The sequence below is a fragment of the Amblyomma maculatum genome, chromosome 1, assembly GCF_055883805.1.
Source record: "Amblyomma maculatum isolate TAMU_Amacu chromosome 1, ASM5588380v1, whole genome shotgun sequence".
NCBI lineage: Eukaryota > Metazoa > Arthropoda > Arachnida > Ixodida > Ixodidae > Amblyomma > Amblyomma maculatum.
In genome coordinates this window covers 412386525-412413556 of record NC_139344.1, presented here as the reverse complement: position 1 = coordinate 412413556, position 27032 = coordinate 412386525, and the positions used below count along the sequence as shown (strand labels likewise).

Here is a 27032-nt window from a genome sequence, read left to right as displayed (position 1 = left end):
CTTGTAATGATCTACGAGAGCGGAATTTCATGTTTCAGCGTCAAATGAGAGCTCTAAAATAACGCAAATGATTGCGGTTCCAACTGCAGTTTTAATCTCTGTCAAACAAGCTGACACATTGTCCTACCTTACTCAAATACTCAACTGTGGAGCTAAAGTTTGGGGCAATGAGAACGTGGAAAATGTATAAAACGTGTGCCTGGCTTTGAATCCCCTCATTGCTCCTATCCAGAACTCGTTAACAGAGTTTCACAAAAATGAAATCATGCATTTCTGTGCTTTTCACTGCCTTTTGTCTGCTGCGATTTGTCGAATATTCTTTCGAAATGATGGGACCTCACCTACTGCAACGCAACTCCCCGGGTGCCTTTCAGGTACATGGATATGCATGCCTCAAGCTTGGGGCAACGTTTTGAGATTAGGCGCTTAAGCAGCTTGAACCTTTTCTTAAAATGTTCTCTTTGCAAACATTTGCTGGTGATGCCTGCAAGGCTAATTGAAATGCTGTTATTTTACTGACGTGGTCATTTTGGCATGAATTATTAACTTGATCACCACACCAATTACTCACTGACGAGCTTGAAATGCTGTCAAAAGATGGTAGGATACAAATTCGCGTACATTCATACTAAAAAAGTTTTTGAAATCTGCATTGTGCATTGCTTAGTTTATTAAACAGCCTTTTTTCATGGCCTTATAAAATTTTGTTATATTTTACGATAATATATTCATTCTGGACATAAATCTAATTTTTATTATCACTGTACCCTAACCTTGCCTCAGTGCATATTATTCAGATATTGGCTTCATTTCTACAGATATTTGTGCAACTTCCTCACCTTGCGGCAATTTCTGACTCCAACAATGATACTATTATGGAATGTTTGACTATCGAACGAACGGAACTAAATCTAAAGGATCAAACAGCCTCTTATGTGTTCCTGTTTAGAGGCCATCACGGAACAGAAAAGTAAGCATCTCTTTTTTTCTTACCATCGTATATATCAATTTATTATGAATAAAACGTGGCTTGAGTCTCTATGCGGCACAGAGAGCACTCCTATGACGACTAGCATGCAATGTCCTGCGGGCTAAAACATTAACGATATTTATCACCTTTTACACGATATTTTAGGGTGAGTTGATAACGTTTCAAAAGAAAACTAAGAAAAACCGACATTCTCTGTTTCTAATTTTGGCGACATTAAACTTATATTTCAGAAATATATAAAATTTATTGAACGCGCCTTGCGCAGGAAAGAACATAGCAAAACAGGCGGAAATATGTTTTCCGCAGCGGTGAACAATTTGCGGAAACAACTCCGGGATAAGTTTTTATAGCCGTGCTCAATTCTTCGGACTGCAACACCCAAGGTCATTCACTTGCGCATTGGCCTTAAGCCGTTGTAGCGGGCCTAATATGCACGCTCCTGCCTACGGCACTGCTGTTACAGTCGGGTTTCTAGTCGCGGTTCCCAAGGCTCCTGCAGGGGTTGACGACTTGCGCCGAGCGGGTTCCGCAGAGCGCCTGTCGCCCCTCTCTAAGCCTCTGTGCTGCTCCGCATGGCTTTGGCGCACTGAAGAGAAACCTCAGATCCGGACAAGTCTGGGCATGAGGGCCAAACTCCTCAACACCTCAACACCTTCGCCAACGCCGTAGCAGCGAGCTCTCTCTGCCCCTCGCAACGCGAATGATACGCGGCGGGAAGCGAGCGCGTCCCCTGTTGGGCCTTTTGAGCCGCCGCAGACTCCTGCCTCCAGATTGGGCAGTTCAAATTCCAAGGGCTTCCGGTCCTATCAAAGAAGGCGCCGCTTGCCCGGAGAGACATTTGTCAGCGTCGTCGAGTGCAGTGCTCCTCACCTGGAAAGGATGTTTGAGATTATCCCTGGCCGTCGACGTGCGAAACAGCCGCGAGTTGTCGGAACTTCCGGCACCGGGTCGATATTGTTGTGTCATGTACCATGACTGTAAATAGTGCATAATTCGCCATTCGTTCACCTTACCTTATGTACTCGGAGCTTTGATACCCTGACGTGGACCAGTGTTGTGACACTGCCGGCTTCTTCTTCCTCGTCCTATGCACTTCCTGAGGCCACCTAGCGATCGCCCCGATCGTGAACACGGACACAGCCTGCTCTGATACCATCTGACTGGACGGAGAGTTCAACTGATTTGCTGGTGCTTTGTTGATCACTCATAGAATGAAAGAGCTGCCTACCGGTCCGACTTTGTCAACATTCCGGCTTAAGCATCAGGCTGAGTATGATCTTCTAACCCATATTGCTCGCCTAAAAGCAGCCGCGAAGAAAAAGAGGAATCGGCTTGAAGCGAAGATCGATGAACCGTGAGAAGATCGCATAGAAAAGAAATGCCACTATGACCGTATGGCTTTGCTAAAAAAAAAAAAAAAAAGCTTACGCTCGGATAAACATGTTTATTCAGTGTAAAGATACAATTTTTTTTTCAAAACTTCACATTTGAACTATATAATTGAAACGTAGAGAAGAGTACAGTTTTCCTGGAGCGTGCACAACCGCTTGTAAACCGCAGCTCGAACGCGGTGATATATCTTTCTCTTCAAGTAGCTGTGTGCATACTATTTATTCTTCTTTATTGTGAACATCAAAGACTGATGTTCCGCTTTTATATGTCATAATAATAATAGGTGATTGTACAACTGCGCCGTGTATGCCTTTTAGAGTACAAGGTGAAGCTTCATAGCTAACATCACGCCGGAATTTCTGTGAACGCAATTTTACTTCAATTTTTTTGTCCTTCACGAAAGTAAGGCACCAGAGCTATTCAGTAGCTAAATATTACTCAAGATTGTGCCCTTCGCGTACTAACTCTATTTAAGTCGTTTGTCTGCAGACACATAACGTGTTTGGTTTGGTTGCTTGCTTTGATTTACGGGGTTTAACGTCAAAAGGCGACGGAGGTTATGCGAAGCGCTCTAGTGGAGGGCTCCAGAAATTTGGACCTCGTGGGTTGTTTAACGTGCACTGATATCACACGGCATGCGGGCGCCTTGGATTTCGCCTGCTTCGAGAGGTGGCCGCCGTCACCAGAATTCGCTCCCGCTTTCATGGGCACAGCAGGAGAGCGCCGTTCTCGCTGCACCACCAAGCAGGGAGACGCATAACATGTACTAATGGTATATAGATCCTGGCAACCCTAGAAAAGCAGCTTGACCTCTGTCAACGTTGAACTGCACCTAAGAGCACGAAATTTTGTCTGAGAGGTTTTAGAGAGGATTGTAAAATCACTTCCACTAAGCTGACAATAAAGTATCTCCGGTTTTCAGACGGGTAAACTTGATTTGTCAGAGTGACGAACAGTAACTCTCAAGAACCTACACATATAGCTCTGTGTAAGCATTCGTAGTGCGAGGCCAAAGGCAGGCCGCGCAAAAAACATCTCGGAGCGATTTACAGTAAAACAAATTTATATTTTGCTCCTCGCTGCCCTCCCCTACTCCTTCACTCTTCAACGCAAATGTGCCTGAAAGGCTTTCCATTCTAATGTTTGTGTTTTGAATTCTAGGAAAAACGTCACTTTCTTTATTACGCCAGGACCCACGCCAGAGACGTTCGAATTTCATACAGATGAAGGTGAGTGGACGGATATTGAGTAGTGAGCCATTGACAAGATGCGGTACTTTCGCTGCTGTACATTGCTGCCGGTAAGTAAGAGTACTTGTGCTGCCTGAAAACACAGTCCTTCCAGCATATCACAATCGATGGACTGTGCTGCATTCATCTGAATGATGCTACAGTTTTCTTCGACTTACTGCGGCAGCACTTACAGACAGGAGCATCTCCAGATGAAACAAATTAGAACTGAAATATATTTGGAGATTTCCTTCAACGCTGCCAAAATAAACGGACTTAAATATGGAATGTATTCATGCCAAAATTCGTCTTAATAACTTAATCTGCAAGACGCATGATTGAGTTGAAATACTTGTTAAAGAGGTCTTAATTTTAAGGGTGTTTTGAAACTTTATTGAAATTATTAATTTGCGTTTTGTTCGAGGCAATACGCTTATAAGGTTTAAACCAATGAATTGTATGCAGACAGCTGTTTTTTCATTTATGAGCCGAATAAGTTTCATTTGAGACTTCCGCTTAGAATAAAGATCCGGATTCAACAGAAAACGTGTCGTAGTGCCACTGCTTGGACTCCGCATAATAGCAGTCGCTTGGCTAGGACGGTTGGGCTTCTATAAGTTTAATGACGTAGCAGTATTACTTGCAATTGGCGCTATGTTCAAGGTATGTGTGACGCCGCCCTACTGAAAAATCCTGTATAAAATTCGTACAGGAAATCGTATACAGGTTTACTGTACAGGATCTGGGATACAGGATTGGGGGCTATTTCAGCAAATTCCTGTACTGCCCTGGAAAGTCCGGAATGAAACCGCGCGGAGCTCTGATACGGGAATGGCCTATATGGTTGATGGCCCTCGTTTCCGGAAAGAAACGCGTCGCCAGGGTGGAAAAAGCATGCAACAATATAAAATAAAACGACTACATTTAAAATAATATATAAAAATAAGAAATTTTCTTAAAAAACGAATATAGTACCGAATGTGGAATCGAACCTCGGGCCTTACGGTCTTCACACCGGCACCTTAACCACTACTCTACGGCGGCTTATGGTTATAGTGGTTATTATTCAGTATATGTAGCCACTTTTGCTCTTTCGTACTTGTATATTTTCCTTGGCAGTAGAATTTGTGGCCGTAATTCACCGATTGCCCTTTAAACACGCTGAATATCTTTGCAGGCTATCACGAGGGTTCACAAATGTGGCGTATCTTTATAATGCGTCGCTTTATTGAAGGCAAACCTCGAGATATCATAATTTACTAGTGCTGATGTGTTTTTCATCGTCTATGAACGCTTGTAAGTTTTCCTACATAGAGACATCCGCTGCACTAATACTTGTAATACTGGGCGTTTTAGCTTCACGTGCTACCAGCGGAGCATCGATGCCAATGAATACACTTCCGACTGAGCGGTTTCAATATGTAAACATTCGAGAACGCGTCGCGCGGTGTGCGGCTATCTGCGCATCTTCCGATGGTCAGCGATGTCTGTTTATTTTTTCTCGAACAGTATTTTGTCATCGCTAGCGAAACGATACGTTCGTGCTTCTACTTTCGTGTTGTATGCGGCAGATCTTCAGTCGCAGATATGAAGACGCACCGCAAGATCGTACGAGCTGCAGCGACTGTTGTACGCGCAAAAGCGACGCGACACGCGTATATGCTTGTTAGCGCACACTTCGACGGCTTCGCATTTTCGAGGTATTTGGGAAACGAAGCGCGCCCTTTATATACAGAACAGTTGTATAACATGCTTGGTATCATGCTTATTTAGTGCGCTGGCGTGTCCGGTTGGTCACTCTGGTTGAGCTTCGTCGATCGGCCCGGCTTCTGTTCAGAAGCGGAATACTCTGCCCGGTATCAGTTCCAGAAATGACGCGTTCGTCCGGTTTCTGGTTAATTGATACAGGCTGAATAATACATAACACTACTACATTTGAAAAAGAAAAAAAAAGAAACAAAAAGAAAATAGAAAAAGAAAAATAATTACATGTGATTCGAACTTCGGTCTTTTAGGCCTGCAAGCACGCACTCTAACCACTACACCACGGCAGCTTTTTTTTTTTTTTATTGCATGGAAAAACTTCCGTAAAAAGGAACAACTCCACTTAAACATGTCCGTATCTAAAGTTACCGGGCTGCTTAATGCGAGCCCGTCATATCCTCAGCCCGACAATGCACAATCATCAGAACATCAAAAGTCTGGGAGACATACACATGCGTCTAGATACGGCATCCAGTTTGGAGGTTCTTCACGTGCAGCATATACACTTCTCACCAAAGCACACTGCTCCCGAAACACGGATTTCGACGATCTTGGTTGCTCTGCATGCCTGTCGATCATGCGGCATTTCCAAAGGCTGAACAGTCCCATCAACACAAATAGATCGTAAGGCACGACAGAGTTTTTGTCAGGAGGCAAAAATCTGATTGTATAAGGCGTAATTTCAATGTCCTTTTTAAGAGTTCTTTGTAGTATGTCCCAAAAGAACATAGCATCACGGCACAGAATAAAGCAATGATCAATTGTCTCAGGCACGTTACAGAGACGACAATTTACCGACCAGGGCACAAACATCTCCTTATTGTGAAGAAATGTCTTGACAGGCAACGTCGCTGTATGTAATTTGAAAAAAAACGTTTTTGCAGCTGCCTGAATGTACATTTGCCTAACACGCTTTAGAGCAGTGGTGTCCAAAAACCCCAGATAAGGCTGCCGATACAACGGTGTAGGGAACAAAGACTCAGTGAGAGCCTGTGTCATCTGCTTTCTCGAGAGGCTATACAGGTAATCTACAGAGAAGCGCACAGTGAGAAAATTGAAAGTGTCAGCAACCTCCTTAAGGAATCCCCATAAACGCCCCTCACGAGCCTGCCTAGTTGGTGCAAATAAGTAAGGCAAATGTGGACTAAGGCGCCTAATGAGCAGAGTTACAAGAAACGGATGGTTTGCCGATTTGAAAAAGAAAAAACGGGAGACAAGTTGATGCACAAACAAGTGAACAAGGCCCACTCCACCAGACTCTAAGGGAAGAAACAATTTGTCACGCCGCATGGGCTCCCATTGAGAGAGCCACACAAATGTTGCAAATATTCTGTGTATAACTTGTACTTTGCTCCTCGCACAATGCAGGACCTGAAGGATATACGCAAGCTTTGCAAACAAAAATATGTTACAGACCTGTGCCCTAGCAAACACTGAGAGTTCTCTACCCATCCAAGCCTGCGTTTGTCGCCGCATAGGTACGATTTGTGAATCCCAGTAGGCTGCGCTGTTACGAACTTGGTGCAGCGGAACCCCTAGGTACTGAAGAGGACTACAGTCCCAGCATATGCCTCCAAACTGGCTTGGTCTAGTGCCCCAGTGTCCCAACCAAAAACCTTTGGATTTATCTAAATTAAGGGCCGCGCCTGATACATCGCAGAACCGTTCAGTCAAGTGTAAAGCCTCAAGTACACTCTTTTTGTCAGAACAAAAGAGGGCGATATCGTCCGCGTAAGATAAAATCTTAACTTCACATTGAGCCAGAGAGAAACCACGGATGGCTGCACTGTTAATTACACTGAGACAGAGGGGTTCCAGATATAAGCCAAACAACAGTGGAGGCAGTGGACATCCTTGACGAACAGATGATTTCAGTGGTATTGGTTTCGTTAGCTCCTGATTAACAATTAGTCGTGTATACGAGTTCATATAGCACAGCCTTATGCCTTTGAGCAAAACGTCACCAATGTTTGCATTCTCCAAGACCGCGAACAAGAAATTGTGCCGAACTTTATCAAACGCCTTCGCCAGGTCAATTTGAATCAGAGCTACTTGGCCTGTCTCATCTGATACTGTCTCTATTACTGAACGTGCAATATGAATGTGTGTTTGAATACTGCGCCCTCTGATACCACATACCTGATGCGAACCTATCAAGTCCATGATAACCAGCTGCAAACGAGAACAAAGGACCTTGGCAAAAATTTTGTAATCAACATTACAGAGGGAAATTGGACGATATCCTTCAACAGTTTTCAACCGATTAGTATCTTTGCTTTTGGGTATTAATATTGTGTTGCCTGAATAGAAAGTGGGGGGCAGGAAACCCACATCATAAGATGCTTGGAATACTTCCATCAAAACAGGCGTTAGGCAAGGCGAAAATGTTTTATAAAATTCGCTAGTAATACCATCTGGGCCAGGAGATTTCTGGTTCTGAAGGTCTGAAATGACTGATTTTATTTCTTCCAAAGTGATGGGTCCCTCTACTACAGCACATTTCTCATCGTCTAGTCGAGGAAAGTTCTCAAGTAAAGAATTATAATCGAAACCCTGATTTGGATCTTTACAACTGCCGAAAAGCTTTCGATAATAATCATAGAAAGCAGCAAGAATACTAGGAGCATCACTATATGTGCAACCACCATACTGAATTTCCAATATTTCCTTCGTAAGAGCATTCTCTCTTTCATCACTGAGGGCCCGACGTGAAGGTTGCTCGTCAAGAAACCTTCGAGTCCTAGATCTTATTAGGGCCCCCTTGTATCTTTCCGTCGCAATTTGTTGAAGCTCTGCCTTTACGTTATCAATTTCTTCAACATAGGCACCCGGGCTAACCCTCTCTAGCTCATGTAGCTCAGTTAGAGTGCGCCCAAGCTCACGAAGGTGGTGTCTCTTTAGGAACGCGATTCTTGCAGAGGCTTAAATTGCTAAGTTTTTGGTTTCCTGTTTGAACAAGTCCCATTTTTGAAAAACTGACAGATCATGGCGTGACCATATGTCTTTCAAACAAGTAGGTTCAGCACGCTTAAAGATTTCATCTGAGAGCAGACAGTTATTCATTTTCCACATTTCCCACCGAGGGTGAAGTATCTGCCGACTGTACCTCCCTACCTGAAGAGACACCATACAATGGTCACTGAAGAAGATGGGCCGCACCCAGTAACCAAACAAATTTGCTAACATGTCTGCAGAAACATAAATTCTGTCAAGGCGGGCATTAGAGGAGAACTGAAAATGAGTGAAATGAATACTGTCGCCTTTTTCCTGCCCCACATCCACAAGGTTATATTCACAAGCCAAATCGTTAAGTAATGCAGCACTAGGGTCATATCTCTTACATAATGCTGATCGGTCCTCATCCCTACAAACACAATTAAAATCTCCCAACATAATTTTGTGATCTGTGCACAAATGATTAACTAATGAAAGAAAAAAATGCCTTCTGTCTCGTTGTTTTACAGGGGCGTAAACACAAATAATTCGCCACTGCACACCTGAGATTGTGAGGTCACAGCATATAAGTCGTCCCTCGCCATCTATGCAATAAGACATGGCTGTCATCTCTATTGTTTTGGCCAGGAATAGCATACACCCTCCGGACAAGCCTCTAGCGTGGCTAACAATAATGTTATATTCCGGCAAAAACGGCTCAAGAGTAGATTCCGTCTCTTCATCGGAGGTCAACTTTGTTTCCTGAATTGCTGCTACAGACACACTCCATTTCTTTAACAGATGTCTTAACTGCTGCTGTCTCCGACGATTACGCATACCCCTGACGTTAAGGGTAGCGACTTGATATGCTTCGACTGTAGCCATTTTTGGTACTAGTCCTTTTAAACATCATCCCCTGGAATGGGGTGGCCCGCCTGCAAATTGGCGGCCTTTCGGGCAGACATCGCCCTCCTCTTTAAAGTCACCCTTCCTGTGGCCTCTACACAGTGTGCCTTCTGGCCAGCACCATCGATACACACCTCATCATCTGCGGGACGCTTCAAAGGCACTGTGTTGTCCATGTCCTCCTCTGAGACACTCAAGGCTTCGGCCCACGAACCTGATTGGAGCACATCGCTCGCTGCCACACTGACAGCCGACAGAGAACCGGACGCACCAGAGATCGGCGCCACAGACGGCTCACTGTTACCCTCCAACGGCGAAGGAGAATCAATGACGAAGGAGGATAGGCGAGCATCCACTGGCAGTATCTTCCCCATTGATTCCACAGGAGACATATCCAGACGTCCTTCAATGACAGGTGGTTCTTGGGCAGCAAGGGCAGCACTCTGAGTGGCACTCACAGGTGGGCCCGGGTCCGGCGGTTTTGGCTCTGGAGACGCTGGTTCTTGATGGCCAGTCACTGCAGATTCTTCTGAGTTGGTGTGAAGTGCAGAAGGCTTCTGGTCCCCATCAATTTGAGGTTCACGACCTAACTCACCAGTCACATCAACAACCTCTGACACATCCATGATATGTTCGGACGCCACGTCATCTTCTCGTGACCACTGGCCTTGACGCAGTCTATCGGCATAACTTAATACACAGTTCTCCACAGTATGGCCAAAGCGCCGGCACTGGGTGCATCGAGGCGTTCGGCACTGACGCCGTACATGGCCTACCCGGCTGCATCGAAGGCACAGTGGAGGTCTCCCTGAGATAAGCACTAATGCCTGCACCCCATAAACATTAAGAGTGTGGGGAATTGTACTTGCTGACACTCCGTCCTTGAGCGTGAGGGAGATTTCACGGTTCGCCGTTTCCATGTGCTCCATCACTGGGCACCGCCACTTTTCACGTTCCACAGATTGAATCGTTCCATAAAGCTCGAAAGCTTCCACAATCATCCGGTGCTCCATATAGCGGGGAAGCCAAAGGAGCTTAACCTTGACATTCTTTGTATCCGGGTCGAACACCATGCACCGAAGTCCGTTCACAGGGAACTCTGCTTTGTTAATTAGCTTCTGCTTTGAAGAACTACTCTCGCAGGTAACCATCCACACGTGGCTCATTTGGTATTGACCAATGCACAAAATTTCCCGGAGGTCCAAAATCTGTGCAAGTGCGTCTCGAAAGTCAGGTGCTCGGTACGGGCGACCCTTAAGGTCGGCATGCAGGAAAACGGTATTAAGGACAACATTACCGGTGGGCAGGCGTGGAAGGACAACTTTGTACGTTTCGGTAGTGTCCTGAGGAGTCGAAAGACCTCGGCCAACGGCCGATGCGCTGTTTCCAGCAAGCAACATTTTCAGGCTTTCAACGCCCTTCTTCTTCCTCTCCACCACCTGCACCACCCCGGCGGGGCGGCAGCACACGGTGATGGTGGTTATATATCTACTTATGTAGTCGAGATTGCTCTTTTGTAGTTTGTGTATTTTTGTAGGCTGTAGAATTTGTGGTCGTAATTGAACGATCGCCCTTTAAACACGCTGCATCTTTTTCCTGGCTATCACGAAGGGTTATCTGTGTCCCGCATCTCTACAATGTATCGCTTTCTTGCAGACAAACCTCCGAATGTCACAATTTACTAGTGCTTATGTGTTTTGTCATCGTCTTCGAACGCATGCAATTTTTGCTACATATAGATATATGCGGTGCACAAACACTTGTAATATTGCTTGTTTTAGCTTCACCTGCTGCCAGCGGAGCCGCGACGTCAATGAATTTACTTCTGACCAAGTGTTTTGCATGCGTAAACACTCGAGCAAGCGACTCCCGATGTCCGGCTGACCTGCGCATATTTCGATGGTCAGCGATGTTTCCTTTATTCTCGAGCGTATTTTATCCGAGCTAACGAAACGCTATGTTCTTGCTTGCACTTTCGCGTTGAAGGTGGCAGATCTTCAGTCGCAGATTATGAAGGTGCACCGCAAGATCGTACAAGCTGCAGCGACTGTTGCACACGCAAAAACAAAACGCGATGCATGTATGTACTTGCTAGCGCACACATCCACGGCTTCATATCTTATAGGTATGTACGAAACAACACGTACTCCGCATATACAGAAAAGTTTTAACGTATATTATGTATGGTTTCATGCTTATTTAGCGTGAAGGCATATTCCGACGTGGTCATCCTGGCTGAGCTTCACGATCCGCCCGAGTTGTACTGAGAAGCGGAAATACTCTGTCCCGTATCAGTTTCATTCATATCGGATTTGTCCGGTTTCTGTTAAACCGGACATGACCTGTCCTGTATATGAGCTCAATACAGGACTGGTCCGCCCTGTTTCATATCCATACCGGACTGGGATGTCGTGTATAAGATGCATACGAGAAATGGTCTGCCCTGTATTAACTCGATACCGGACTGGACCGTCCGGATTGAGATTCATATCGGACATGACCTGTCCGATATAAACCCGTTTAAGCTTCACACAGGACTGGTCACACCGGTATCAAATTTATACGGGATAATACGGGACCGGTTCAAACCCGTTTGTCGCGATACGGGATTTTTCACTAGGGCGGTGTCACCTCTACAATTAAGTAAAGAGATAAAAACATCATTAACTTCCAGTGGACTTCGAGCCCAAACCCCAACAAACAGATAAGCTTCACTGGGAACTGCTTTGAACCACTACGTCATTTTGGTGTTTTATTTTCTTGTTTCCTCCAGTAAAAATATAAAACCATGAGCCGATCCGTGCGTAATAATATGTGTTTGCAAAGGCAAATATTTATGCAATAAGTTCTTTAGAGCCACCTTGCTTCCTTCATCACTCAAGCAGCTTAGAAACAACACACCGAGCGGGCATCGGTATCGACGCTCCAGATCAGATGCGACTGCTTGGTATCGCATGAAAGCCAAGCAGAAATCACACCATATTGAACTTACTCGCTGCTAATAAGGATTGCTCACTTACGACATTGTTTAAGTGAGAGATGTTAGTTTCAAGCACACTTCATACCGTCAGAGAAAAATGCAGCTCTCACAGAAATATATAAAGACGTGCTCGACATTTTCATATTTCTCTGCACAGCAGCCAATTCGGTTTTATTGGGAGAGGTTTGTTATACCAAAGCGATTTAGGATATAGGAGACCCCGTAGTGCAGGGTTCTTTAACGTCCACTGAGCCCCGCCGGGGTGGTGAAGTGGTAAGACGCCCGACTACTGTGCCGGGGTACCTGGGTTCGAACCCAACCTCGGCGGCTGCATTTCGATGGAGACGAAACAAAGAGGCGTCCGTGTACTGTGCGATGTCAGTTGTTGTTGTTGTGGCTGTAGGAAGAAGGAAAAGTAAATGGACGGGCCTGCTGCTGGCTCCATAGCTGAGTTACCTCCGCTGCCTCGTGCACACAGAAGAGAAAATAGAGAAGAAAAGGAAGAGGGAAAGAAAGACGCGCGCCGCAACAACAGCCGTCGTCCACCAACAGCGGTGGCGGGTGCAATGACGGCCAACAGCAGATAAAAATTCGGTGGCAGGCCAGCCCCCACCGCAAGCGGCGGCGACCCACCTGCCCCAGCCCCATCGCGATGTCAGTGCACGTTAATGATCTCCAGGTGGTCTAAATTACTCCGTAGCCCTCCACTATGGCACGTCTTTCTCTCTTTCCACTTTCTCTCTCATCTGCCTCCCTTCCCTTACGGCGCGGTTGCGGCCACAGAAAACAAGTGAGACAGTTGCCGCGCCTTTCCCTTCCTATAAATAAATCAGTTTTTAGGAAGGGAAATGCGCGTTAACTCTCACTTGTTTTCTGTGGACACCTCAACCGCGCCGTAAGGGAAGGGAGATTGTGGAAGAGAAAGTGGAAAGAGAGAAAAAGGAGCCGTAGTGGAGGACTACGGTGTAATTTCGACCACCTGGGGATCTTTAACGTGCGCTGACATCGCACAGCACAGCACACGGACGCCACTTTGTTTCGCCTCCATCGAAACGCAGCCGCCGAGGTCGGTTTCGAACCTGGATTTCTACGGCACAGTAGTCGGGCGTCATACCACTACACCATCCTGGCGAAGCGGTGGTGTAGGGTGGTGTAGCACCCGAAGCGGTGGCGGGTGCAATGACAGCCTACAACCGATAAAAATTCGGTGGCAGGCTAGGTGGTGGTAGAGAGAGAGAGAGAGAGAAAACATTTATTGCTCTAAAAATTTCTGGTTTTAGCGGCGGGCCGATGTCTTCATATCTTCGGCCTCTTCACAAGGTCGGCGCCCCTATTCCAGGGCACCGCTGAGTCTTGCTGCTTCACAGGCGCGCCGCACCAGCGCCCTTTAGGCCGCGAGCTAGCTGCTGGTCAGCAGACCCTCCCAAAACATTTTATTGACATTTAGCCGACGTCCACTACCGAAGCGATGGCGGGTGCAATGACGGCCTACAACAGATAAAAATTTGGTGGCAGGCTATGTGGTGGTAGAAACATTTTATTGAGATTTGTAACAATATTGGGGGCGAAGCCCCCTGCATGGCACTTGGGTGCTCCCATACTAGATGGGAGACACCCTCATAAGGAAAAAGAAAGTCCTTGAAGAGCAATCTTCCTCACAGCATTGATAATGATCTTCCTTTGGTCTTGACTTGAGGTGCTCTTCATGACAGAACCAAGTAGGACTCTGCTAAGTTTGGTTATGGGGGATGAGGAAAGGTGGGGCATGTAAGAAGGATGTGTAGGAAGTGTCTCGGTTTGCCACAGAATCTGCATGATGAGGAAAACTGCTCTGGGTATCGGGCATGTAGAAGTGTAGGGTATGGAGCCGTCCGAGTTTGCAAGCTTCGCCAATGTACGGCCTGCGCTATGGTGAGATAAGGGGCTGGGGTTGTATAATCCCTTTGTTTGTCCCTGTAGTATGAGAGAATATCGCGGAAGGGGAGCGGGCGCTCCTCGGCCTATACAGGGAGCTCCATTGCTCTAGTCCGGAAAGTGAGACCTTGGGCTAGGGAATCAACCTCCTCGTTGCCAGGGAGGCCAGCATGTGCTGGCGTCCAGATGAGAGTTATGGGGTGCCGGGGCTGCCAGAAGCGCAATATACGAGCAGCGATGCGGGATATATAGCCGTTTATACAATTTAGAATTGCAGATTTGAAGTCAGAGATAATTTTTGTGGCAGATGTAGCGATGAGAGCAAGCGCAATAGCTGCCTCCTCTGCATCTGTGATGGAATTGGCGATTATAGAGCTTGAAGTAAGCGGCTTTGCTAGATTGTCGGCTACAGCCAGGATCATACGGGAACCTGACGTATATTCCGCTGCGTGCACGTAGACCACGTCTTGGTCGTCGCTATATTGTCTGTGAAGGGCGTGAGCCCTGGCTATTCTGCGGCCCTGGTCTCGCTCAGGGTGCATGTTTTGTGGATGGGAGGTATGATGAGGTTAGTGCGGAGGTTAGGAGAAAGGGGGACACCGTCAATGGGGTGTGTAACTGGGCTAAGGTTTAAGTGGATTATTATAGTTCGGCCAGCAGCGGAGCAGCCGTGAATGTAGCCTCTCTAAGTTCCTCGAAAGTGTTGTGTATACCGAGTTTAAGAAGTCGGGCATTAGATGTGCTGGGGGGAAGTCGTAGAGCCGTTTTCGTGCAACTTCGTAGGAGCGCGCTCACCTGGTCTCTCTTCTTTTGTTTGAGGGGGAGGTATGGGAGGGCATATGTGGCGCTGCTTATAACGTAAGCCTGGGTGAGGCGAATTGTGTTTCGCTCGCGTAAGCCTGCCCGGCGGTTGGCTATGCGGCGAATCAGTCGGGTGGTCTGTTGACATTGTGTATGTAGAGTTTTTATGACTTCTCCGTGTGCACCATGGGAGTGAAGAACTAGACCCAGTACACGGATTTTAGATACCAGTGGGATAGAATGGGTGTCTAGCTTGAGGGAAATAGACGGACGGCCTGAAACGTATTGCTCGGGGCGGTAGAGAAAGAGTTCTGATTTCGATGCGGAACAAGTCAGGCCACGTTCCCTTACATAGGTGTTGATGTTGTTTAGTGCGAATTGTAGGTGCTCCTTTATTTCGGCAGCACTGCCACGGTTAGCCCAGACAGTGATGTCATCGGCGTAGATGCTGAAATGAATGTCGGCGATTTGTGCTAATGTTTCGCGTAGGCGAAGGAGTGCTATGTTGAATAGTATAGGGGAGAGGACGGCGCCCTGGGGCATACCTCGTGCACCTAGCGTGATCTAGCGCCAAAGGTAAGTGTGGTTGTGCGCTGGCTGAGGAAGTCTCGGACGTAATTATACAACCTGGCGCCGACTCCCAGGATTGTAAGGTTTTGAAGGATTGCTGAATGTGTAACATTATCAAATGTTTTGGTCACATTCACGCCCAGGGTGGCTTTGGTGTCATAGGTTTGACTGTCGAGAATGTGATGTTTCAGCTGTAAGGAGACATCCTGTGTAGAAAGGTCAGAGCGGAATCCAAACATGCAGGTGGGCATGAAATTTTTGCCTTCTAGATATTGACAAATTCCGGTCTCAAATTCACCACCGCACATTTATATGCACGACGCTACCTCCTCGCACGTGCGCAGTAGCGCGCGCCGCTTCTGCTCCAGAAGTGACGGCGCCGATGAAGTTACGTCACCCGACTCCTCGTAGCTGCGGCAAGCGGTAAGACTCGTCAATTGCAAGTAGTGACGTCATTCGCTCCTCGAGCATGAGCGATACGATCGCCTCAGAACCACGAGAAACCAGCGAGAGTGCGGCCAGTGTAGCTCACGCTACAAAACTTGTCATTACCGAACAATAAACTGCTAAACTAAGCCAATCGGTGCTACTACAAGATATTCTGCACTTAGCTATGCTGACAGGTCTGATATTTTTTATAGTTGATGCGGTCCATGTAACTTCGTTTTTATGGAGTCTTTATGAAGCCTTATATTTCAAATTATTTATTTTATTTAGCAATACTAATGTTTTCGCAAATGTTTTGTCCCAGGCAAGAGGGGCGTTACAAAAATATGACAAAATGAACAGGCAATACACAATAAGAACAAGGATCGGCGCAAGGTGTAATAAAAAGGGACGCAAATCCAGAAAAATCGGAAGCACCATACAATGGCTATACAGCGTACACTGCATATTGCTATAAGACGAGAAAACAAAGATAGAGACTGTAAAATCTATAGTTATGCTCCAAAAGATCAATTATCGAGACCATACTACAATTCAGAGCGCCTGTGATGGACTCAAAATACGTTTAGTTCTTTTAGAAAATCATTGAATGCAAAGACAGTTGGAGGTTATTCGCTCCATTTTTTTACTGTTCTACAAAAAAACGGATCTTTTAGAAGTTTGTTCTTGCAGAACTCGGAGGCAATGCGTGTTTTGTAGTACGTCTTGTTCGCCTGGTAGTAACTTGCTGAACACCATTCGAAAGGTTTAGCAAACTTTTTCCTGAAATACATTTATGGAGGAGCAGAAGTGGACTTTGCTTTCAGCGTACTTGTAATGTTTGAATATGATGTTCTTGCATTAGCAAATAAATTGCATTTAGTCGTTTATATCTCCCGTATATTAACCTTACAGCTTTTCTTTGAATACGTTCGAAATTTTCGTCTACCAGAGTACCAACGTATATTCCAATTAGAACCTTACGCATGTATCATATGCTAAACGCTTTCTATTCGCGGGGGAATTTTGAGATTTCTTCTAAGAAAGCTTAACATTTAAAAGGCAGAAGCACAATTATCAGAAATATATTTAGACCATAATAAATTATTCATAAGCGTCACTGTGAACTAGTGATACTTATCAAACCCTAATTACACCGGTGTCACGGTTATGAGTAAATATGCTGGGACGTTTCTTACTTCCGACGCGTAGAACAGTTATCTCCTTATTCAGTTCCATACCCACTTTTCACACCAGCCATCAAGTGCTTGGATAAACGCCTGTACAACTGCATACCGATAATCGTTTTTAAATCAACACAGTCATCTGCAAATGATCTGAAACATTATCTGGTAATACATCTTATAAATCATTTATATAAATTGAAAAGAACAACGGTCCTAGTACACTTCCCTGGGGAACTCCGGAGGTGACCGTTGATAGCCTGGATGAACAATTTTCATTTGAAGATATTGTTGCCTGTTTTTAAGATACGCAGCGGTCTATGCTGTTACGATGGACGGAAGACCAATGCACTGTAACGTAAACAATATTTACAGTGTGGCACTTTATCACAGGCTTTAAGGAAGTCAAAAAACAAAACTTGCAACTGGCCGGACATGCCAAAAGAACTTCAAAATTCATGAACTGTTAAACTAACCATGTAACTGTAGAAAGAACTTTTCTAAAACCATGCTGATAAGCGGATAGTGTTTTATTTTCAACAAGCAGTTTGTGTAAGTAATTTACGATAACATGTTCCAATAAGCTTACAGCTTTGACTAGTGATAGAAACTGGGTGATAGTAATAGATGACTTCTTTTTTTTATGTATTGAAACAATACGTGCTTTTTGCCAATCACATGGAATATTGCAAGTTTTAAGAAAAATTCTAAAAATTTCGTAAGGATCCCAGGAAGCTGCCATTCATAACACCTCAAAATAAATTCGCAATGTCATCCGGTCCTTTAGCAAATTTATTTATATTAATATTCAAGCCATCGCCAGTACCAAACAGTATTCAAATTATTTGAATGCTGCAACCATTTGCAGTAACTAAACGTAACAGCACTTCATGGTACGGTATTTAGAAGCGCTGAAATTGTCCTTTCTTATACCGCTTTCCTCCCTGCTGTACAGCGCAGTTCTTACTCGCTGTGTTCCATTTCATCTTGTTTTTGATTATTAAATGCCTTTAAAGGGGAATCAGACAAGCTGGACATTGTTCGTTTGCAACAAACAAATTGCTTAAAAGTGACGTACCTGTTCCGCCACCATTTTAACATTTATGACGCTACTTATACAGTTCGCCTGACTTTGGCGTACTGAAAAGATTTCTAAAAAAAACACAATTTCGCTTCGAGAAGGACACCTAGCTTTGAAGGCGAGGAAAGCAGCGTAGCCAGATTTGATAGTAATTTGCTTTATTATATAAAACTCCTTAAATTATTAACCGAAGAAGAAAGCTGCATGGACACGAGAAGTCCAAATCTTTCTGGATATCCGTTCGCCGCGTGAAGGTAAAAACCGAAAGCTGTCATTTCTATTCACGGTCTACTCCGAACGCTCTGAACGCAATAACGCGGATTTCTTGTCGCTTCGGCCGTTCAACCTGCTGATAATTCAGGCTACGGGTGGAAACAAACTGCACATTGATTATTTCTTTTTCTTTGCATACGTTCATGCTCACACGAGCAATCGTACACTTCGCCAGTTTCATCGATATTGAGTGTGCATTAAAATATGCTGAACATTGTCACGTAGTGGTGGCAAGGTCGTAAGAACCAAAACAAGACACAGGCTGCGTGGTACTGAAATATCCTCTTTATTGGGCTGACTTGTGCCCGCAAAAAAACTAAGCAACTCGGCGGTGGCGATAGCAGCAAATGTGCTCGTCGATCATTGAACAAAGAATGCCCGTCACACTTGTCAACGCTCAATTTAAAGGCTGCTCGGAACAATCTAGATAACCTCGCAAACTGCTACTAGCACAACCTGCAACATTGTAGAAACATACCCAAGTAATCAGAATCTATTATTTCCCTCCCCATTCTTTTTTTCAATCTTTCCCTCCCGATTTCCAATACCCACACGGAGTAGAATGCTCGCGAAATCTAAACGCCGGCCAAATTCTCTGTTTTTCCATTAAAGAGTCTCTATCTGGAGACAGATCTCGGCGCATCGTTCGCGACAAAGAAAATGATAACTCGTCGTATCGCGACAACGAGCACGAACAAACACGGGATACAAAATTGATACCCGTGCCAGACTCCCAGTGATACGGCTGTATGGCGACGGGCGTTAAAAAACTACAAATGCAGTTTTGAAGGTTTCGCGGCATTATGAATTCTGGGAGCAGCAATCTCCGCCTTTTTATTTGTATGATACAATAGCCTGAAGGCTCCCGTCTTCAGCTGCAGTTTTATTAGCTGCGTTTGCCTAATGCCTAAAAGCCTAATATGCACCATTATGCAGCGCATACACATTATTAGCCTGCATTAAGGTTTATTATATATCAAGGACTACCCGACGTAGATTATGTAGAACCGAATTACCTAGCCGTTTATGGCTTGGCCGTCTGGCCTAGCAGTAGCCACACATGCTATTCAATATTTTCTGAAGGTTCCATTCCAAAATCAGCATCTTGTGCCAATTGAGCTCTCTTAATTGGCAGCGTCTGAAACCTGGCCCATGCCAGGCGGATCGTGATATTGTAGTCTAATATATGCCCTACCATGCCACTAGCAAACTACTACCAGTGACCGCTTGTGAAGTTTTGTTCACTCGTCACAACACTGAAGCCGGAGGTTTTGGCAGAACGGGACACTTAGCGCTGTGGGTTTCTGTCTGAGAACTACACGCACCGCCAGTATGTATTCGAGTCAGTAAAGAAAACATACGTACAGTAATGTACGGCACATTACATGCAATGCAGCACTGGAGTTGCCTCAGCTCAAGGCAAACTACTCCGAAACAGAAATGTCTCGCAAGCTGCGACGTGCTTGTTTAGACTGTGCGTGAGTTCCCTGACCGCCGCTACAGCTGAAACGGATGAACATATACCGTGATTCCTTTATGTAACAAACTTATTCAAGCAATTCATTCATGTCGAATACATTAATTCAGATCCAGTTACAAAAGTCGCTTGCGATTATACATAATTGGAAATCACTGACAAAACCAGCGATAATCGAGAGCACCATGTGCCGTTGGATGAGTAATTGACAACCGTAACGTCACAAGTACATATTTACCAGCAGGCGTGTTGAACAGTTAGGCTCCTAAAACGTTAAAAGCAAAATCAAAGCAAAGACAATGCCGCCTAGAAGACGACTTAAAATACGCGGCGCCAGTTTCAGACGAGGAGCAGAAAAGAACGAGGAAAGGCGGGGAGGCTAACTGGCAAAAGAAACTGTATTTGCACTGGGGAGAAGGAAAGAAGAGATATAACAAAGCCATTGAAGTTTGCACATTCTACTCGGTCGGCCCGGAAGGAGTTTACGACGGCGGCGCGGGAGATGTCAAGCAGGAACACCTGGCGGCTCTTCCGCGCTCTTATCGACCCCCCGCAGACACACACAGAAACTCAGAAACATCTACAACGTGCCATACACAGCTTTCAGGGCAACACAACTCAGCTAGCGCACAAGTTGCGGGACCAATACTTGAGCACTACCCAGGACCCCCGCGGATCGGCGCACTCTTATGCAGGTTCGGAGAACGCTGAGCTGGATCAGCCGTTCCAGCTCCACGATCTGCGGGCGGCCCTGGCGAAAATGAAACGTGGCACAGCCCCGGGTCGGGACAAAATTACAGTCAAATTACTAGCTAACTTACCCGACCCGGCCTGCCAGTCCTTATTGGATTACATCAATTCAATTTGGCTTGGGGACGCGCCACTCCCCATCGATTGGAAGACTGCTCTGGTCACTTTCATTCCAAAAGCTGGCAAGGCTATCAACACGGACAACCTTCGCCCCATCTCTCTAACCTCGTGTGCGGGCAAACTAATCGAGACGATGGTGCGTGACAGGTTGTCCGAGTTCATGGAAAATCAACACATCTTCGCAGACTCCATGTTCGGATTTCGCCCGTACAGGTCCGCACAGGATGTTTTGCTACAACTTAATCGGTACGTTCTTGACCCGGTCGAATGCCCTCACAACGACAGAGTCATACTCGCCTTAGACTTGAAAGGAGCCTTCGACACTGTTACTCATGAGGTAATACTCACTCATCTTTCACAAACCGGTTGCGGACGCAGCGCGTTCAGATACATTCGGCAATTTTTGACAGATCGCCAATCGTACATTAAAATCCAGGACACCGAACATGGCCAGTTCCAACTTGGAACCAGAGGAACACCACAGGGTGCAGTGCTGTCTCCTCTCTTATTCAATCTGGCTATGATGCACCTGCCGGCCCAGTTGGGTGCTGTCGCTGTTGACGATGACATCACCCTGTGGGCCACGCAAGGTTTCCTTGGAGATATTGAGGCCAACCTGCAGCAAGCGGCAACCATAGTGGACCGTTATGCTCGCCGCTGCGGCCTTCAATGCTCCCCTCAAAAATCTGAATGTGTACACATACGCCCCTCACCAAAGTGTACGGCCAAAATTGAGCTCTTTTTAGAGGCAGGATCATTTCCTGAACGCACAGAAGTCCGGGTACTGGGGCTCTTCATTCATCAACATAGACGGTCGGACACGACCTAGGCGAAACTCCGTAAGGTGGGGGACCAGGTGGGCCGCATGGTCCGCCGGGTTTCTGGGGGGGGGGAGTTACGGTGCAAAGACGCTTTGCGGCTGGCGCATGCATTCGTGACCAGTCAAATCTTGTATTCGACTCCTTAACTCCACCTTCGGAAACAAGACGAGGATGCACTCGAAGTCGTCCTGCGCAAAATTTTTAAGAGAGCCCTCGATCTCCCCGTGAACACCTCCAACCAGCGTCTACTGGGCCTGGGCATGGTGAATACGTTCCGGGAGATCCGAGAGGATTACTAACCAACCAATACACTCGTCTTTCTAAGACACTGTCGGGTCGCCGCCTCCTTGCGCGGCTACACATCCAACATACCGCCCTTATGGAAGATCGTGTACGCCTCCCTTTCGAGTGGAGATGCGCACTCCACGTACGTCCTCTTCCTAAAAACGTGACACGTGAAGACCACAATGGCCGGCGCCTGGCGCGGGCGGAAACCCTGGGCCGCCATTATGGGTCGAAACCCGGCATTTACTACGTGGACGCCTCCGGCCCCCACCCTGGGGGATGGTACACGGCCGCAGTGGTCCACCAGTCTAAAACTGTTAATGGGCTTACATTTCGCGCCCGTAACATAACCCACGCGGAGGAGGTCGCCATTGCTCTGGCAGCTACCCACACTGATTCTAAAACAATTATTTCCGACTCGCGAGGGGCCTGTCGGAACGTCGAGCAAGGCTGGGCTCCATACTTAGCTACCGACTACTTCAAAATTTCACCTACACCGGGGACCCCGCTTACCGGAAAATAGTATGGGCTCCTGCTCATATGGGTCTCGAGGGGAATGAGGCAGCCGACGCCGCCGCCCGCGCGCTCTCTTTCCGGGCTTCCCATCTCGACCCCCTAGATCAGGATCTCGAATTTGAACCCGCGTATTCTTTTAAAGACATTGTTCTTTATCATCAATCTTGTCATAGCCTTTACCCTCGCCCGAGTAAAGGTCTATCTAAGACGGAGGAGCGGCTTCTACTCCGTCTTTATACCAACACTCTGCTGTGCCCGGCAGCACTAAAACATTTTAATCCCTCCTTCACGGGCAGTTGTCCGCACTGTGCGGAGAAGTCTTGGGACATCTACCACATGGTGTGGGCTTGCCCATCCAACCCAGCTATTCCTCCTCACCCCAACCCCACTCGGGAGGACTGGGAGGCGACCCTGCTCGGCTGCTATGACCTGCAGGCCCAAAAGGCCTTGGTCGAGCGCGCCCGGGCAGCGGCCGACGCCACTGGGGTCCCGTACTAGGGACCCCACCCAGTATCTGTAAGGGCTGGATGTTCATAGATCCATCCACCCCTTTTTGACCAATAAACGTTTGTCACCACCACCACCATCCCCTTTACAGAATTTTGCCTGTTGTTTGTAGCTTTGGAAGGGGAAAGTTCTGAAAACTCCGAGACTTGTTATCTGTAGAAGCTTTCTGGGGCAGAACGCAGTGCCGGTCCGTGTACTTTGTTTTTCCCTCTATGACTGGTGTACTGACTGAGAAGGAAAAGACCAAAGCCATTTTTACTCGCCGTTGCCTCAGGAGCTACATAACTAGATAAAAACATTTATCAGGGGATAGCAAGTTTTTAATATGTATCGGTATTATGTCTTCCAACCCTTGAGAGACCTGCTTTCAGTTATACGTTACGAAATAATCTCACACATTTATAATGGCTTATATATGAGAACTCACAGTGACAAGAGAGAGCTCACAGCCCACAAGAGATTGGAATGCCGTTAAACAAACGATGATTCACCGCCTCTATTTTAAAATATTTGAATTTCTAACTAATACAGTGTTTATCTGATCTGCCACTTGCTACTACATGTTATTAATTTGTGATTGTCATTTTCTATAACACTGTTGCTTCCATTTGTTATGTCTAACAAAAACTATAATAAATTGATTGGTCCTCACCTTCATTCCAGATCCTTCATTAAAGGATATTTCAACCATTCCGTACTGGAACAGAAAGAATTGCTTCGTCGCGGATGGCCCCTACCACGGAGGGGAGCGTAAGTACAATTCTTAGGAAATTCTTACCTATAGACCAACACCGATCTGTGTCGTAAGTACGATGTGGTGGCGCTTCTATCGCCAGCGTGGGCCAACTGGGGGTGAAAAGTAGGCTTAGCGCCCATAGGAATACATGGAAGCGAAATATTCCAAAGCAGTTTTTTAATTTCACGGGTCATCTTTGATGTCGTTATTCGGTACAGAGAAACCATGAACACCCTGGAACAGATCGTGGAAGTGTGAAATCTCATTACCGAGGCGAAGTATTTTTAAAACACCGCGAAACGTATGGGGGTGCTAGTTGAGAGGACGATCCCATAGAAACACATGTAAACACAACTTACCGCAACATTTTGCTCGGTTCAGCAGCGTTGAACCCTTCTTATGTTTTGGCAAACGCCTTGTACGACGCCCAGACGTCATGTTGCATGGCACACTACATTCCCTTGCAAGTACTGGAGGTCTGAAGACTTGCGGGACCGTTCACAAAACGATAAACTGACCGCGCACAGTTGCAGACGACCATGCACCACCGGCGCTGTCGCTAGCTGGAGGCTGCCGCGGTGGGTATCGCCATGCAACTGCGCTTTCGTCTGCTGCAATGCGCGAATCTCTTTCGGTCCATATTGTTGTATGGCGTTCGACAACTGCTTTTTAGATGTTATTCTGTCTAGGACGTATCACTGGAGCAACAGTATTATCAAGCTAATTTACTCCATGCGGCAGCATATCAGACTGTAAACGAAACTGCGTGATTCGCTACAGGGGCATTTTAGCGGTGTCTGGATTCATAACACAGGCTTTTCGGGGAGTTTTAAAAGTAGACTGGGCTCCGTAATGACGCACCATACTTTATCACAAACTTCTTCAAAGCGCTGGTCAACGTTTAACGACCAGCCACCACTTCTGATGCTCTGCGAAATGACAAAAATGTTTCGGTAAATTGTGTTTACATGTATTTCTACGGGTAGCAATCCCAACTCTCACCCTGACATGTTTCGCGCTATTTTAAACACACCTCGCCTCGGTAATGAGATTTTATGTTCTCGCTATCTGTTCTAGGATGTTCATGGTTTCTCTGTGTCGGATAACGACATCATAGATGTCACGTGAAAAGAGAAAACTGCTTTGATACCTTTCGGTTCCATGCATTCCTATGGGCGCAAACCTTACTTTTAACCCTGTCAACTGCGGCCTCCTTTTGTTTGTAAACACGGTGTTGGTCTATAAACTTTCAGGCTAGTTTGATAAATTGCTCACTGGAGCCGAATGTACCTCACATCAGTATATACAGCTGCTCTGCGCAATAATAAACTTCCTAAATAATGGCTCTCCAAACTAAGCCGCTGAACTTAGAGCTCTAACATTGCACAAATTGGCATTTGGACGGCAGATTTTTATTGACATGCCTAATTCGATCATAAAAAGTGAGCGATTCGTAACGCCTGCAGCGACAGTGGACGAAAGCAGGCCTCTGTCTTGGCGATGACGCTTGGGGCGCCATTTTTTGTTCTTTACAGCAACACGGCAATCGATATTAGGCAGAAGAAGGTACGCGAATGGAGTTGTGTTCTAGAAGGGTTCAAAATATTAATAGTTTTCTTTGTATACTGCAATACATTTTTTGACTCGGTAAGGAAAAGAGGAGCAGGCACGGTGCATCCGCTGCGACGGCAGCTTGTTTTTCTTTCTCAGTCGCCGCGCGACATGCTGCTATCCGTCTTCCGACCGAATCTTGCGAGCGCCTAAATAAATTCACTGTAAAAAAAAAAAAAAGAAAAGAGAAAAACTACGTTACGTGTCATTGCGCTCCACTGTTTCCATGTGCTTGTAAATTCCTTAACGGGTAAAGAAACACAGTTTCCCACAGGGAATAAAAGACTCCTTAAAAATTATTCATCAGAAGATTCCAGGCAGGAACCATTTGTTTTAACATGTAGATACATAAGATTCCACACAAGAGCAAACCAAGATAGAGAAGCGTTCACTTGACGCCCAACTTTAGCGTAAAAGATATTTTACAATTCATAAAATTAATTTGTATAAGTAATAGTGCCGTAATTCTCATCTTTTGGCAGCTCTTCAATGCCCTTTTGCGGGAGCATTTAAAGCCAAGAATTACATCTGCAACGAGTGCCTGACTTTTGGAAACCGTTCTTGCATTATCGTTTACAGTCCTTCAGATTTTTCATTTTAATCATAATTTAAGTTACATTTTAGTTAGCCAGCAAATTCAAAACCACAAGGAAGCAGGGACCTACGCTTAGTTACTACAGCAGTGCTTATTTAACTCATTGGAATCTCTTTCCGCTCTTTCCAGAATGCATGCTCCTTGTGTCCAAGGGTACAGAGGATGATGTGCCACGCGAATGCATCGAGCAGTTCGAAGACATTTGTGGGGTGGCAGTCATCAACTACAGCCGGGACCTTTGCCCCGACGTATAGTTGGAAAACGCAGATTTCAGCAAAAACATACATTTTGCTAATTGGCACAGTCATCTTTGCGCCGACAGAGATGAACGAGGCCTTTTTTAAGGACTACTATAACTGTGGGCGAATGAAGTTCAGGTGTTCAAGATAAAGAACTGCAGGATAAGTTACATGATGGGAAAAATCGCTTTCTTGTTAGCAATGTTCGTATTCAGAAAAAGCAAACACTGCCCAATTGTAGGAAGCTTCAACGCAGTGTTCGAATCTACAACTGCTGGCTGTAAGTAATTGGATAGTCGTAGACATATGAAACGGAAATGAAAAACGGTATTAAAAGTTACAACTGAAGAGCACCTGAGACAAACCATAGATAAATGATAAATTTTATTTCACAGCAATAACATAGCTTAAATTTCATAACACAAAATGCAGTAAACATATTGTTACAGGAAATATTCACAGTACGGCAGTTGTCTACACCACTGAGGATGATTACAGCACAGCACTCGCACTGCACAGCACTCGTCTGCGTCTTCTTCTTCTGGGAGTCTGTTGCACTTCTTTTTCGTCAGCACGACCGACGCAATATGCATATTGCGTCGGTATAGGGTGTTCTCGTGGAGTACATATAAGGCAAGAGATGGATCAGGTCGGTCGCAGGTCAGACGGAGCATAATGGAATGGAGCAAGGGATCTAAGTGTTGTTCGTCAGCAATGTTAGAAAAGGCCGACACAGAGAAGACACATGCGTCATCGTCAGAGTCGGTAGGACTAGGGGTGTCGACGGGATGACGGGACAAGCAGTCTGCATCTTGGTGAAGCCGGCCGGATTTGTAGACGACGGAAAATGTATACTCTTGTAATCGAAGCGCCCAGCGCCCCAAACGGCCTGTAGGATCTTTGAGGGAGGAAAGCCAACACAAGGCATGA

The 27032-nt window shown here is 45.9% G+C and overlaps 1 protein-coding gene across 1 annotated transcript; it reads left to right on the top strand.

Annotated features, from left to right (window-relative positions):
* Positions 1 to 234: 234 nt before the first annotated feature.
* LOC146208950 (uncharacterized) lies at positions 235 to 26674 on the top strand. The gene is made up of 5 exons (XM_084596681.1): positions 235 to 374; positions 819 to 970; positions 3545 to 3612; positions 23585 to 23671; positions 25993 to 26674. Exons 1-5 carry the CDS (start codon positions 258 to 260, stop codon positions 26115 to 26117), a joined length of 549 nt encoding a protein of 182 aa, XP_084452807.1. The 5' UTR covers positions 235 to 257; the 3' UTR covers positions 26118 to 26674.
* The last annotated feature ends 358 nt before the right edge of the window (positions 26675 to 27032 follow it).

Coding starts and splice junctions, on each gene's coding strand:
- LOC146208950 (XM_084596681.1), top strand. CDS start 258: ATGAAATCATGCATTTCTGTGCTTTTCACTGCCTTTTGTCTGCTGCGA. Junction 375..818: donor ACTCCCCGGGTGCCTTTCAG/GTACATGGATAT, acceptor TCATTTCTACAG/ATATTTGTGCAACTTCCTCA. Junction 23,672..25,992: donor CCCCTACCACGGAGGGGAGC/GTAAGTACAATT, acceptor CGCTCTTTCCAG/AATGCATGCTCCTTGTGTCC.